This window comes from Molothrus ater, chromosome 5 (assembly GCF_012460135.2).
Source record: "Molothrus ater isolate BHLD 08-10-18 breed brown headed cowbird chromosome 5, BPBGC_Mater_1.1, whole genome shotgun sequence".
Lineage (NCBI taxonomy): Eukaryota > Metazoa > Chordata > Aves > Passeriformes > Icteridae > Molothrus > Molothrus ater.
This window is the reverse complement of record NC_050482.2, coordinates 13967533-13983606: the sequence shown is the minus strand read 5'-3', so window position 1 is coordinate 13983606 and position 16074 is coordinate 13967533. Positions and strand designations below refer to the sequence as shown.

Sequence of the window (16074 nt, the reverse complement as noted above, 5' to 3'; positions counted from 1 at the left end):
CAGAATACCTAATCGCGCTGCTGTGCTTCTCTGACGGCATCTGTGGCAATGTGAACGCTTCACGTTCCAAAAGTACATGTTTACAGTCGTCGTAGAATCAGATTAAGTTGGCAGCCTGCTCCTCTCTGTAAGTGGCTCAGTTTACATTTCTTCTTCTAGCAGGATGTTTTGCATAATTTTGCTGATCCTACTCACTTGTAGACTTTGTGAAATGGAGAATGGTTTTAGTGGGTTTCTGTCAGAAAGCGAAGCTTGTGTTTATTGTAAATAAACACCAGCGGAACGGTGGTTATTTTAGCACTTGATAATTTCCCAATTATGTCATTTGACCTGGAATGAAGCTTGTGATTGTTGAGCAGTGTTTTATGCAGCAGATCAGTCCGGGGGTTGGAGCTGGCAGTTTATTTCCTTTGTCAGTTTACAAGAAGTATCAAAATGAAACCGACTGTGCTGTTTCCTTTCCAGTGCGCAGTGCAAGAAGGGTGGAACGGTTTGCGGATATTATTTCCAAACTTTTTCAGCTGGACTTGGAATAGTGTTTTGTCAAAAAAGCTGGTAAAGTTATCCTTCAATCTTGCAACATTATGCTGTAGTTTGCTAACATCAAATACAATTTTAGTTTTGTTTAACCTCACGTACCGGGTTTTGCTAGTGTTTTTTCAGACTGTGGCTGCAAAATGAAAGTGCTTACAAGGTGTTTATGAATTCTTGTTATGAACCAGCTGCCAGTTCCTGCAAGATGACACATTTCTGCAAGAGTCTAGGTTGTTCATTTTCTGGTTGCTGGCTGTTGCTTTTCGGGCATGTGTGGGTTTTTTTCTGTTTTGGTTTTATTAGGATTAATGCCAAGTACATTTGCAAACTTTGAACTGGGATCGGTACAAGGTGGTAGGTTTCATTTACCATTTATTGAAATTGTAAGTATACATTGCTCAACTTTGCACAGTGAAAGGCTGTGCAACAAAGCACCTCAGGATATAATGTAAATAGAAAAACTGTAATTTGTGCTAAGGCGGTGTATGAGTTACCATGAGTAACATCTTCATCAACAAGACTATGAGATACTAAATTTCATTACCATCTGCTTAAATATTGTAAATGGGGAGTAACAGAATTCATATGGTTTTAAGGGCAGTTGGATCATTTACTTTATGCTATTCCAAGTAAAAGGACTTTGAACTCAAGTGTTGTGATGAATACAAGCTTAAAAAGTATTTTTATTATTCTATAAATGTTTACTAGCAGTAAATAGCTTTCTTACCTTTCAGAGTTTTAGCAATTAAATTTTGTTCATTTTTACCAAGTGTAATACCAAGCTATAATCCATAACACTGGGTCTTGGAGTTATTCATGGGTCAACCTAAAATTGATTTTTACTTTAGGCCTCTTGTACACAGGAAGTCAGATCTTGCTGTACAAGAGTAGTGTTTCAAAATGACTCGTGCTGACAAAATTTTAGTGTCTGTCTTGTGACAACATGAAGGGGCTTTTTTTCCTTTTTTGTTTCAAGTATCTGGAAAAAAAAAGCACTGAAAGATGAAAGACATATCTTTCTCTATGCTCAAATTATATCCTTACATTTTTCCTCCATGCTTGTCTGTCATATTGATGGAGAAGGCACTAACTGGGCAAAAACTTTTCACTTGATTTGATCAATTTTGAGTAGCATATGTTGGGTGAGATTGTGGATGCAGGTGGGATATACTAAGAAATGGGATTTTGTTTCCAGTCCAGATAAGAGATAATCTACAGTTTCAGGATCACATAAAGATCTTTTTTGGTAGGAAACTGCAATGTTTGACATGTTTTATGGGCATCATATTTGCTGTAGTGTCATTGTAAGGTTTGCTGTGAGCTCACTGCTTGATCTTGCGTATAAGAGTCAAGGCAAAAATTTGAAAAGAGACTTTCTACTCAGAATGTGGTTTTGCCTCATTTTCCCACACGCTGTGCTTGTGGCTCTGGAGCCTGTTGCCCCTCTATTGCTTTGCTTTTTTTGCTTATGATTAGAAGATGTGGCGTTTCCTGCAAAACAGCTGCTAGTATTCCCTGGTGACCCATCAGAGAGGATCCAGTGGAATTACAGTTTTAAAGGCAGACCTAGAGGACTTTGGCAGCTGCAGCAGAGATTTGGGGAAAGGCAGGGCGTTGCATTGTGCAGGAGGCAGGAAGGAGGATTAAAAATGGAGTATAAGGGCATAGGAGAGAAGCTCTGGAGATTCAGGGACTGTTAGGTCTCCAACAACATAAGGACTTCACATCTACAAACAATTCAGATTTGGCTGAGAAAGCTGGACTATATCCATGTTTCCATAGGACATGGAGAATCTCCTGGAATAGTTTAAGATCATTTGCAGTGCTACTGATGCAGAGTTTGCAATGCACCTTGGAACTAAATGGAGCACCAGGCTTTTGGACACTTGCCACTGAATAGAAAAAGATATTGATCTGAAATTGATTCTATAGAAAGTGAAGTAATTCAGTGACAGTGTTAAACTCTCCTCTGAGATTAATGCCATTAATACCTTAACTGTTTGACAGCAGAAGTCACGTGTTGCTTGTCACTTGCTTGCAGTGGCCATGCTGAGACAGCTGAGAGGTTGCAGAAAGATTCATGTGGTAAAGAGGATTGTAACTTTGATTGTGCTCCTGTGGTCTTGGATTTGACAGCACCTGGTATTTAGAAACAAAACAGAATATGTGCTGTTATTTATGGGGAACGTAAGCATTCATTTGGAAGTATTTAAATGAATCAGAAAAATTATCTTTTAAAGTGGAGCATGTATTCATAGCATTGCTGAAAAGTGTACAGAATTTAGGTTAGTATCTTACCAGTGATGATAACTGATTTTCTAGTTGCCTCACTGCATTTAATCATTTCTAGGGGCAAAAACTTTCATTCTTCTTTAGTTTCATCAATGTCCCCTGGCTGTATCACTGGTGTTTGTGAATAGGGACAACCATGTCTAAAGCTGGGTGAATACAAGTTCACCTGCTTAACTAGATCTAATCTGTCTACATATGAACTGCAAATGGGCGTAGAAAGTGTTACACAGATAGCTGATTGTCTCCTGAATATGGTAGTATGTGAATATTTAATTTTATGACAACTGTTTGATGTGCAAATGTCTTTTATTCACACATTAATTTGTTGCATAGGCTGTATAATAGTAGATTTGGACATCGCGTGTCATTGCTTTTACATATGTAAAATAGGAACAGACAAATTAGTAAAAAATGTTTAAAACAGATTTGACCACAAAAGTCAATTTGGCAGAGGAGGCCACCAGCACCCTGGTTTAAGCAGTTGATTCTGACAGCTGACGGCCTTTTTTTGTCATATATTCCCATTATTTCTCTGAAACACATTACCAGTATCTAAGGGTGATTGACTACCAGATACATTGTAAGGAATGAAGAATCAAGAGGCAACTTGATAGTTTTTGAGAAGGAATATACACCAATATTTAGTCACAATTTATGCCCTCACCATTGAGATTTGTCTGAGAATTCACACCTTTGTCAAATACAGCCTCTTGCAAGCAGCATGCTTGCCCAGCTCAGGAGTTTATGCCCCTTTGGAGGGAATTATTCTTCCAGCTCTCCATTGTGCCATACTTGCAATGTGTTGCTGTCATCTTCTTCTGCTGACATTGAAGTGACATTAACTTTTGTGAGGAAATGCACAGATTTTACCCATCCAAGCAGTGTCTCAGAACACCTCTGGTTGTGTGGCACTGGCTATTTACATTCTTTCTCCTGTAGGACTTTACAGAGGTCACAGTTTCCATTTCCATTCTAAGAAATTTGAAGAAAGTCTGGGTAACACTGATAAAACTCGAATGTGTATTGGAGTCTGTCTAAAAGGTGAAAGACTTTCTGTAGCCATGTTTTGGGAGGAAAAGGGGAGTTTGAGGAATTAAAAGGAAATGCTAATTATAGCAGTCAGTTCTGATCACAAGAATGACCACCAATCAGTATCTTGAACATTCGTCTTTCCAGAAGATTAATTTTAATAAGAGTAATATATTTCATTTCCAAACATATCCATAGGGCTCATATTGATGACACAGTTTACTAGAAAGCAGTCACGTTTAAGAAAACCAGTAGCTGGGTTGAAAATTGGAGTAATTAATCCTAAGTTTATATAGTATGTGTGTGGAAAACATGTTTTCTCCCAAGTTTTACTTTATATACAGCTTGATTTTGTTGGTAGCATAGCATTTTCTTTTCATCAGTCCTCCATTAATTAATGGGAAAGTTGCAAATTTTGATTAGCCTACTTAAAATTTATTAAATAGGTGTTGAGAAGATTGGTAAATCTTGAAACAATAACTATTAATTAATAAAATAAATAGTTTGTGAATGCAACTGTGCATTTCAGAATCAGATGTGTAGCTTACACAGGTGTTACCACAAATATGAGGTGAAATGAATGTAAATCCACTGCATCCTGCAAAGGAGTTTTAAAGGCAGAGGCTGCACACTGAAGTGTGTGGTAGGGTGAAAACTGGCAAATGATAGGGGACATTTTGGGAGTAAGGATCGATACTTTTGTATTTGAAAAAAAATTAAGTCTGTTTTGCTCTTCAGTTGCCAGAGAATCTGGAGGAAATCCAGCATTGGTAATTAAAGCTGTGAATGTGCAGATATGGAAATGCTTGATCTTAAATAAAAAATGGCTTTACTCAGTCATTTGAGATCTAATAGAAACATTTTGGAATTTTTTTAAGCATTTCTCTTTGTTCTTGAGGTATTTGCGTATTGCAAGTTAATCATGGATGAATCCTTCTGCTACTGGCAAGTTTTTACTTGTGAGGATGCCAGACAAATTGTCATGTTTTGATTCTCTGTGAGAAAATTTTTCTTAGGTGTCCTTGAAATATCAAGCTTAGTGAGTGCAGGGTTGATGATGCAAATACAAAACTTTCCCATATAGTAGCAGGTCACTGGTGCTTCCTTACCTGCTCTTGGTTGACTGTGTGATGGTGGCCAAGCTCAAAGAGTAGCACCCACTTGGATTCTTCAAGTTAAGTGCTGAAGACTTTAGATAAGGAAAAATTGCTGTGTGTTGAGTGAGAAACTCCAGCTTGTCTGAAGTACTCAGCCTATGCTTACATTCTGCTTGCTACATTTGTTTACTATGTTGGTTCTGGGGGTACCTTTCTGATTTCTAATCCCTGCTGTGATCAGGCTCTTGGTGTTTGGGCACCAGCACACTGCAGTCAGTGCCAATGAGCCAGGCCCTGCTGACCGGAAAATTCCTCTTCCCCCAGCCCGTCCGTGCCACCCGCTGCTGCCTTTGGCTAGGGAGCGCTGGGGCTGGGAAAAGGGTGCTTCACAAGTGGGGCCAACAGGACTGTTCAAGGTTTACAGCACCCCTCAAAAATCTTACAGCAAAGATCAGCTCCTGTCTCTTGTAGGATTTTGTAGCTGTGCTGAAGTTCACAGCACACGCCTGTTGTTTGCTGCACACTGGTGCAGCCGGCTGGCCAAGCACTGGCACTTCTACCCTGGACAAAGATATAATTAGTAAAGAATGGCCAAAACAGTCTTTTTACTTAACAATAGGAGGGATAGGACATTTATATTTTAAAAAATGCTAATAATGACCCAATCAAAACAATTTCACTGAAGCCTGTCTGTCTTGTGTGGGATCAGTCAGGCCTTGCTTTTTTGCAGTGCTTGAGAGGCCTCTGGTGTCAGCGTGAGCAGTGCTGACCTCAAGATGCCACATTTGTTACTGAGACATAAATTTCCTGGCCATTTTTCTCTGTCTGGAAAAAGCCCCAAACTTTTACCCTGAATGGTGCTTGGAGATAAGCAAGTGAACCAGGCAGAGCCTGCCTCTCTGGCAGGGCTGGGAGCATTGGACCTTTTGCTACTTTCCAGTCTTCCTGTTGTTTTCCTACAATTTCTCATTAAAATTGAAACAAGATAGTCATAAAGTAAACTGCCCAATAACCAGGTCAGATGAATTCATCATGAACCATTTTAGGGGCAATCACATATCTGTCACAGAGCATTTTACTGAGTTGTGTTAGCTGTTACATACTCTCCTTTCTTCTTGGCATAAAAGACTTGGGACACCAAATGCAAATTTTCTGATAGATTATTGCCATTTATTTTACTTTTTTTTTTCAGAGCATTTTATGTACTTTTGTCTAATTATCATTTGGCTTGATTACATTCACAACATTAATGAACTGGTGTTCTTTGGAGTGATGAAAATCATTGTACCTGGCATAGGAAAGAACAATTTCCTCTTTCCCAACTTGTATTTTTAATTTTAGCCTATGACATACTGTAAAATTCATTCCTTTTCTGTTACAGAACGAAGACACAGTTCAATGTGTAAACCTTCCCCTTCTCCAGCTTCTCCAGCCTGTAATTCCAGGACATCCCTAGTACAGATGAAACCTAAATCCTGTATCAGCGGCCATAACCCTGTCAGCAGCAACTCAAAGCCATTCAAAACGCCCAAAGACAATCTACTTACCTCCAGTAGCAAACAGCACACAGTCTTTCCTTCAAAAGTGTCACGGGATAAACCATGGTAAGTACCAAAATAATAGTTACCAAAGATGTTGGTGTTCAGAATCTCTCTCTCTATATATATAGATATATCACAATCAAAAAAAAAATCTGAATTCTCATTTTACCTAAGTTTACAGTTTAAGCCTCTATTTTTCTAAGGGAGGAAACTGGGATATTTTTTAATGAAGAAAAAGAAATTATATATAGGAAGTGCAAGAAGGACTGAATTACTTTTTCAATGTTCCATCAAATGTGTTTTTCTAAGATGCATGTAGCAAGTGAGGTTTTGACCCAGTTTGCTATCTATAAGGTTCATCTTCCATTACACTATCAGCCCTTAGAACTGATGCTTTTAAACAGTTTATCGGGATAATTTTTGCAGAGTTCTTAATATTGGCTTAACTGATATTCATGAAAACTTACTGGTTATAGTCAATTATCTTCAATAGCTGCTTTTGGAGTTCATTCTGTGTTTTGATAATGTTTGATGCCTTACAAGATGACAAGAAAATTCTGGCTGCAAAAATCACTATTTTGGGGGTGTCTTACATCATGTACTGTGATACATGTACACATACAGGCTTTGAGACTGCCGTACCCATCCTCCTGTGACTGTGACGATAGCAGCAGAGTTGCAAAAATATAAATGACAGCAGAACTGGGTCACTATTTTATCCCTTAAGAAACTGTTTTGTCTTCATTATCTACAGGAAAGATGCTTTATGATTAGGCCATTAGGTTGGTGACTTGAGATCTGGGTTGAGTTCCTGGTTCTGTTATGCTTTGGTCCCTTCAGCTTCAGTTCTCTGTCTGTAAATTTGAGATAGTGAGACTTCCTTTTTTCTTAAGATTTATCTACTTACTTTAGGGATCCTTCCCTTTTCTATGTAATACCTAGCATAAGAAGGTCATGATTTTAGGTAGGGTTTCTGGACACAACTTCCTTAAAACAGTAAATCATTTAATGCAAACTATTCACTCATGAGACTAACAAAAAGCTCAGATTATGTTAAAGGCATAGCTCATGTTTCTGCCTGAAACATGCACATGTTGGCATGATTTCAAAGACAGCAGCTTCTGCCTAGCTGTAGAATTTACCTTGCCCTGAAAAAAATTTATTCTTCCTATAAATCTGGACCTACCATCTTTTCAAGCATAATGAGTATTGTGAGCAATTATGGTATAAAATTCTGAAAATAGGAAATCTGATTGGTTAGACTTTACACTCACACATTAACTAGAATAGCAGAATAGCCTCTCAGTTGTGTGTAAGTATCTCATTAACTACTTGAAACCAAATATTATTGACTGAATGGTGACTTTTTCTTCTGAATGTTGGAGGGGAATTTTATACAAAAGGGAATTCTTTTATAAGTCTAATTAAAAGAAATTCAGAAAGGATTTCAGAGTATTAACACTATTGACTATAAACCTCTTTTTCATCATGTTACAGACAGCAACTTACATATCCACATTTCAGCAGACTCAATGAATCTATAAACAATATCTTCCGTTCTGGCAACAGATGTCGTTCTGGCAGTCAGTAAAAGCTGGAAGGGAAGAAAATAACTGAGCATTTCCACCAATCCCTTTTCCCTTTATTGGTAACATCCTAAATATTTACTGATGATTATTGACAAGGTAGATTTAACCATTCAGAAGTGTTGTACTGCTCTGTTGATTGTTTGGCAATGAATATGACAGTAGTTGTACCAAGAATTACATCATTCTTGCAGCCGTGCTGGGAGATCATACTGCAGTTTTGTTTTGTTTTGGGGAAAAATGAGGCATATAGTAGTTAAAGATACTGTAATTACCACATAGCAAATCACAAACAGTCTGAAGTGAAGATCAATAAAATTCTCTTGCAAAATATAGTGTTAAGTGCCTTAGATTACATGACTTGTTAAAGAATAAAATCTGTCTGCTCATCGTCACAGGTTATAGAGAGCTGACAGCTGAGAGCTGACAAGTGTTTGTTCCTATTCCATTAGAGGATTATAATATTTATTTAGAATACTAGAAAATATTCAGCAGATCTGACTTAAGGTGAAATTATTAATAAAATTTATTCTTTTTTAAGATTCTGTTTTCCATTCAATTGCTGCACAAGCCATGGAATTTCTTGTCTTAGATTTTAGAAAGAAATACTCAATTGACACAGAAACATTTGTCTCAAAAATGCAAATAGGATTCATGGTGCATCCAAGTGTGTTGTGGTTTGTCATCCTCAGAAGCTTCCAGGTCTTCAGTGCTTTTGCCTGTTACATTGTAATCTCATACCAAGCATTTATTTGACCTAAGTTCTTCCAGACAGTTGTCAAATCAGCTTATTTCAGGAATTGTATCACTTTAGTGATTGCTTTTCAGACCTGGACAACCTTTGCTTGCCGGATTGTTTTGTACAGCATCTCCTTTAAATTTTAGTTGTTACAGCTAGAATTTTGCCTCTGCAACAGCATAGCCCAGTAGATCTGTTGCTGTGCCCACCTTCATGTAGATCCAACTTCTGTTGTTATATTTGTAATAGTTTTGGTTGAGGCATCATCTTAGCCATTGACCAAGTAGCTCTTTCTCTTGTTCATGTCCTTTGTTGTACTAAGATGTGCTCCAGAGGTTCTGTTTGCTCCATGGCTAATGCTTTAAAAATCATGATTGGAATAATCAGATAAAAGAGATCTGGAACTGTTTAATTTTTTAGCTGCTGTTTTAATACCTCCCTTCTTGTAGTTGGAATATAAAGTATTATTGTGAATACATCATCCAGAAATATCTGTCAGTTCTGATTTTTCCCCCTGTATCTCTCTGTATCGTTGCTATTAATACAGCAGTGCTTAGAGCTGGAGCAGAGCTGGAGCACCACTGCACTGTGCACAAGATAAATGCAAGCCATCATTTTCTGCAGCTTGCAGTAAAGGTGGTAAGAGGTACAGCAGAAGGGTAGAAACTGGGGAGAAAAGGGCAAAGAATTTGTAGAAATAACAATAATAATGAACAAGTGATCATAATTAGTAAGCATAGCTCAGATGCTTACCCTTTATAAAAGGAATTCCTGCAGCCAGGAGCTCTTTTCCTCATTGCTGACCCACCCAAAGGATGCTGCTTCACTTGCTGTGCCCCAGCACAGCTTCTGGGTGCTGCCATGGTGGATTTAGGTGTTGTGATGCTACAGGGTGTTCATTTCCACCTATCCATGATCCTAAGGCATAAAATTGGGGTAAAGTGTTGAAGTAAGCTAGTGCTAAGAAACCAGCTGAAGCAGATTTCCTTGGCCTCCCTCCACAAAGTTTAGCCTGCCAGAAGTTCTGAAAATGAAAAAAATGAGATGGAAATGATGTGATTTTCACCAACACAGAGAAAACTGACTCTTTCTGTAAACAGAAAAAGGGTCCCAAAGGTATACCTCTGGGCAATCCTTTAAAATTTGTAATGTCACTTTTCAAAGTATTTTTAAATAATCTCTTGGCCTTTATTTCTATAAGGAAATATCATTCTTCATACTGAGGCCGAGAAAGTGAAGATAGTTATGATTTAAGGATATTCCTATTGTAGCATGGAAGCAAAACTGAGCAGGGTTAACTTGGACCATAAAATCTAACATTAAATCACAAACATTTTGTACATTGTAGAGACAGTTCCAGCAATGTAGAATAGAGCAATGTTTTATGTTTTTAAATGTTTGTGAATTTCTTTTCTCACAAATGGGAAGAGTTGGATGAGTGGCCGAGCTTTTAGAATTAATATAGTTACAAATGACCAAAACATAAACCCAGCAAAATTACATAATAGGAAGGAGAAATCATTTTTAAAAGCCAAGAGAAAGGAAAACAGAAGTAAGAGGAGCTACAGGTATGAAAAGTATTGTGACATACTGCAGTTATTTTTCTTGCATGTTGGAAGGGACCTACAATGATCATCTAGTCCAACTGCCCAACAAAGCATGAGAAAACAGAAGGAAATGTTACCTTATTTGAAAAGAGAATGAGCTTCTAAAGCCTGTCATGACCGTGCACTTTTTGTAGTCCTCATTTCTGAGCCTTTACTGGTTCCTTTCTAATTCATCAACCCTGGTATTGTCCCACTGGTCAGCAACACTAGAAGCCATAATCCAATATCACTATAACCAAGGACACGTGAAAACTATTTCTTACTTGCCATATCCCATTGTTGATATAAGCACAACAGTAAATTAAAACCCATATTGCTTATTCATTGTGACCACTAAATATTTGTGTCACTGTTTTTCCAGTGTGTTATTTCCCTGTATTTCACTGCAGACTGAACAGCTTGTTATTTCATGTGTAACTTTACATTCATTTGTATTAAAATGTCTCTTTGAGTTAATGAACTTTACCAGACACTCCATAGTGCTTTTTATAGCTTTGTCTCTTCATTATTTAGTTCCTGTCAATCCTGATTCCATCAGTACATGTTATCACCAGCAATCTTATCTTTATTTCTCAAGTCCATTGAAGTTTTTGGTCATGTCAGACTTGGTAATGATGGCTAAAAATGCCCCTAGCAACACACCCCTAATGAATTTCATATTTTTAACATTTACTTTTAAATCATTCTTATTTGTGTTTTATAATGCCTTTCAAAAACTGGAACATTTCATAGTTATCTTTGTCAGCTTAACTGGTAACTTCATCAAAAACTGAAACGATACTTGTTTGCCAGAATCTGATCCTCAGCAAAACCATGTCAACTTATTGTTTATCAGTTTATTTTTATTAGCTTTTTGAATATTTCTTCCAAGACACTTTGGTTTGGGTTTTCAGCATGGATGAAAGAGCAGCACTCAGCTAGCTTCTCTAAGATTCCAAGATTCAATTAAAAATTAATATGCTGAGACCCAATATTGCTCAAAATCTTTTGGAACCCATTGTCACATTGTGCAGATTCTCTTATGTAAAAAGAAAAAAATCAATCATTATTTTTCAGCTGGCACTTTGCACTAACTGAAGGAATCAAAAAGTATTTTTATCTGACTGGAGAGAGTTATCCTATTTCCTTCTTAGTTCAGAAGAAATAATGAATGTTTCTGATGTGTTTGCTTTGGTAACTTTTATTGCCTATTAGGTAGATACTGCTATTCTTACTAGAGTTTCTTTTGTCAAAAAAAGTCTTTACTGAATAGATTTTTTTCCTCATTTTTTATGTTGGTTGCATGTTGCTTTTCTAATTGTCCCCTTCAACAGCTGTCTTTAAAAAAATCTAAACAAGCTTATTGTTAAAAAGCTCCTTTTAAAATACAGTAAATAAGACTAAAAACCTGGGTTTTTTCTCTTTCTAACAAACTTTGAAATAAACCCTCAATTTTTTACTCAAAAAACTCTGTTTGGGAAAAGAATTCTTTCTAACTGCCAAATATAAATATGAACATTTGTGATTTATTTACTTTTTAAGACCTTAATAGTTTACTCCAGTCACTGGTCCTGTGGACCTTCCAATTTGCCATTTGGTAATAAATTACTCTTTGTATGTTATGCTAAGACTAAACTAGAGGTCCTCACCGTTCAATGCAGTAAAAGTGAGAGAAATTATAACCTGTAGCTTCTGAAATCATAAATAATTTACTATAGAGTACCAGAAATCCTATAGAAGGTGTACACCCACAGGTACTGGAGTGATGCCTAAAGAGGCTAGGCAGAGTTAAAGGAATAAAGTAGGTATTCATTAAAAGCCCTTCAGAGGATACACCTTGGGCAGTGCAAGAGCCCAGCCAAGGCCACACCCAAGGTGGACAACGGTCACGAGTTTTCACACTTTTAGAAGTTTTGGTCCATTTACATATTGGGGTCAATTGTCCGATTACAGCTTCAGGTTATGCACTCCCATCCTCCCAGATTGCTCTCCTCAATTTACTGGTTTTTATACTTTTGGGCCTGAAGCTGCAATGGTGTCTTTGGTTCTCAGGCTGGAAAAGGATTGTTTTGTCTAACTAAACTGTGAAGAGAACTTGCTATTGCTTATTGTGGAGTTCAGAGTCACACACTAAAAAAATACGAAACCTAAAAAATACGAAAGCTAAAACTAAGGCATCAGGAGTATTTTTATTTTTTCTTCTACACTACAATGAAATGCATAATGAAGGTTGACTTGTTGATCTGTAACAAAATGAAGCAAAAATATTCTCTCCCCTGGGCACTTTTCATTATCACAGTGATCCCACCATATGTGCCCTAGGATCTGAGATTCTGAACACTGCAAAAAAGAGAAACCCTGTCCATTTTTATTAACAATATTTCACTACTAAACCATATCATACACTTGATTTTTTTTTCCCTGAATATGAGTATTTTGAATTAAGATGGTTCTTAGAAACTGGGCATGAGATTTGCTCATATGTTTTTATATAGTTTATGTATAGTAGAACTACTTAATGTAAAATTCTCCTATTTTCAGAAAATGTAATTGCCATCTGTCTAAAGACAAAAACAAAATAATTCTTATGCTGAGGTGTTACAATTTTTGTCTGCCATTTGATAAATTCAGAGCAGTTTAAAAAAGGAGAGAATCACATCCTCCCTTTCATAGCTACATGTTTGCATTCATTTCTGATTTTGTGAATAAGGTACATTTTTTGCTTAATTACTGGCCAGTGCTCTACACATCACTGCAGTTGCATCTGTATTCTGACTAACTGCTACATTTATAGTACCACAAGAGACAGGAGTTTTATACAATTTAATTTCAGCTCCAGAAGATGTCTTGGTGTCTAAATCTTCCTCATAGTTGTGTATACTTATTGTTTATATCAATGCTGGTACATTTTCCTATGTTAAAATACACTTAGAATAAGGTTTATGACCTTCAGCAGCTGCAGAGAAACAGAGATTTATAGGAGCCCAGGAAAGTCAAGAGTTGAGTTATTTTGAATCCTGCTTTGATGTTTCCAAAGTGTGTCCCATGGAGAATGCCATCTCAAAGTCATCTTTTTCTGATTGTGAAAACTCCACACCTGTAAACATTCCTTCTGTAGAAAGGTGCAGCAAAGGTGCCATTTTTCAGACACAAGAGACTGAAATTGTGTGAGCTGTGAATGGGAGGATTTCCCTAACTGTACATGCATTATGTTATATTTTTTATTTGGGTTTGTTTCAGTAGGGAGGGGTATATAACTTATATATTAACTGGTGGTCACAAGATATCCAGTTTTGGAGTTGTTGAGTAGATAATATCACTGGATGTTTCCTCGTGGAGCTAGAAATGTTAAAATACTGTTGCAGCTGAAAATAATTTGTCTCAATCTGTTTTGCTGCCAAATTGAGAAGGTAGCATTTATTAGTGTCACAAATCTGCAATGGTGGTAGTTAAGTTGGAGTAAGTTAGTTACTGCAAACTTTACTCTGAAAAGGGCCAAGTAAGTTAATAACTATATTGAAAATTTCTATTTTTAAGTCCCTAAGATTTTATTAAAATACATTGTAGTATTGCTCAAGTCATCAAGGATTTTAATACTTTCAAAGGGACAGCTGTTAATATTTCTATGCTTAAAATCTCTTTTCTCCTTGTTTCCAGAACTTGTATGTCATTTAGACACATCTGAGCAAATGAATTATTTTTGTGTTTGTTTAAAAATATTAATATTATTAGCAAACTGCTTCGTTATCATGGTGAGTTTAGTACAGCATACACATATCTGGTATGTGCTTGTGTTAAAGGCATGAGACCGTATTTGTAAGGAGTGTGTTTTGCTTGGTACCAAATACTGATCTTGCTTATGAATAGTAGGGGATTGGATCTTAAAAAAAAATACAAAGGTTCATTTTCATAATTCTCTTCATTGCCGGGCTTTACAGATGCCTGGCTTTGTAAATGCTTGATTGAACAAAAATAGTCAATACTGGTACCAAGTATTTCATTTTAGTCTGGTCTTAAGATGCTGTGTCACTTGCATTGAAATTTTTGTATCTGTGCAAAGGGATTAAGTAACTGTAAATCTTTGGTGCAGAAAATACCACATGAATATTTTCCTTTGATCTTGCAGTGTTCCTGTTCCAGTAGTCAGTCTAGAGAAAATTCCTAACCTAGTGAAGGCAGATGGTGCCAATGTTAAAATGAATTCTGCAACCACTACCACCATCACTTCCTCCTCAACTTCTTCATCCACCATACCTGCTCCAACTTTGGTTAAATCTGGTGTGACATCCAAGTCAGTGCCACCATCACCAGAAAAGATTCTGAACGGCAAAGGAATTGTAGCTCCATCAATAGACAAGAAACACCAAAATGGCACTAAAAGCAGTAACAAGCCTTACAAAAGACTTTCAGGTACGTGATGTTGTCATTCACCTTTTGTGGCAGTCTGTTTTTCTTTGTTAATGCTTCTATAGCTCATAATGCAGCTAATAAAATGCTGGGTTTGGGTTGATTTTTTTGCTCTAAGATGCTGGGTTGCATGTATGAAAATGAAGGCTTTCACACTCTTAGCATGTGTAAAATATTTTTAAAGTACACATTCTGTTTAGCTTGAAATTACTGGTCAACAGGCCAAATAAATTTTTAAGGAAGTAAATTCATTAAAACAGAAAGGCAGAAAACTTCTTTAAGCCATTATGGGATTTGAGTCTGTTTACAACAAAGGAAAATGTGCCTTAGTTGGGTGACTTTAGTTCAGTCATGATCAAATTGAACAGCTTTAAGACATTGGTTTTTCTTCCAAGTCATGATTTTTTTAAAAATGCTTTTTTTTTGTTTTAGATATGAGAAAAATCTTAAGGAGATATGGGAAATGCTGGGGAAGTGTTAAAAGCCATAATTTCCTTTCAGCCCTCTCCCACTGCAATTCCCATATGAGTGGCAATGTTTCTAGCATGAGGATCTTTGTCTTACTCAGGAAAACAGGACAGTGGAGTTGAGAAAATGACATTAAATGGGAAATGCCCTGGATGGCCGTAGGCAGGGTAGTTTTGAGGATGTAGGTCCCTGTTCAAACCTGCCACCAAAGCAGAGAACAACACATTGTGGGAGGACAGAGGCTCTGTTAGAAAGGTTATTTTCCACTGGGAGAAAGAATTATTTTTGGTGGAGTTCCCTAGAGGTGACCCATGTCAGCTGCTGGGCAGCAAGAAGAGAATTTACCCCTGAAAGCAGAAAACAGATTTTTGCTCTGAATGAAGGGAAACAAAGTGTTTTGAGGGTTTTTATTTTATGTTTTTTTTAAAGCAAAAGTAACTGACTCAAATTTACAGCTGAAGAAGCTGTGCAGGGTCTATTCATCAGCTGGCAGTACTTTGTGACTCGGGCAGGAACTTCTTGTGTGTACTGAAAGGCTAATTTTGCTAATGGCAGCATGAGCCACATTAGATCGTCACTTTGGCACAAAGTTAGTTCACGTGATTTCTAAATGTGCACTAGTTATGAACCAGTATAAGTTATACAAGATAAATGCTTTCATTTCCAGTTAATGAGTGTGTCCTATTTTTTGCCTGAATATCAGGTTTATTTTGTTCATTTTCTCAGATTTGGCAGTTAGCCTATGGTGCTGCTACCTTGGCTGGATTTCAGACCAGTGTGAGGTGTTTGCTAGGG

General features: G+C 37.0%; 1 protein-coding gene across 4 annotated transcripts in view; it reads left to right on the top strand.

Moving 5' to 3' along the window:
- The window catches only part of ATXN7L1 (ataxin 7 like 1), a 110786-nt gene that overhangs the window by 71521 nt on the left and 23191 nt on the right, over positions 1-16074 (top strand). For 3 of the 4 annotated variants that reach the window (XM_036400800.1, XM_036400801.2, XM_054514870.1), the window contains 2 exons: positions 6334-6556; positions 14531-14814. In XM_036400800.1, the coding sequence (XP_036256693.1) occupies positions 6334-6556; positions 14531-14814 (507 nt within the window). Of the gene's footprint in view, positions 1-422; positions 556-6333; positions 6557-14530; positions 14815-16074 lie in introns of those variants that run through there. The other variant, XM_036400803.2, reaches the window with a different exon arrangement.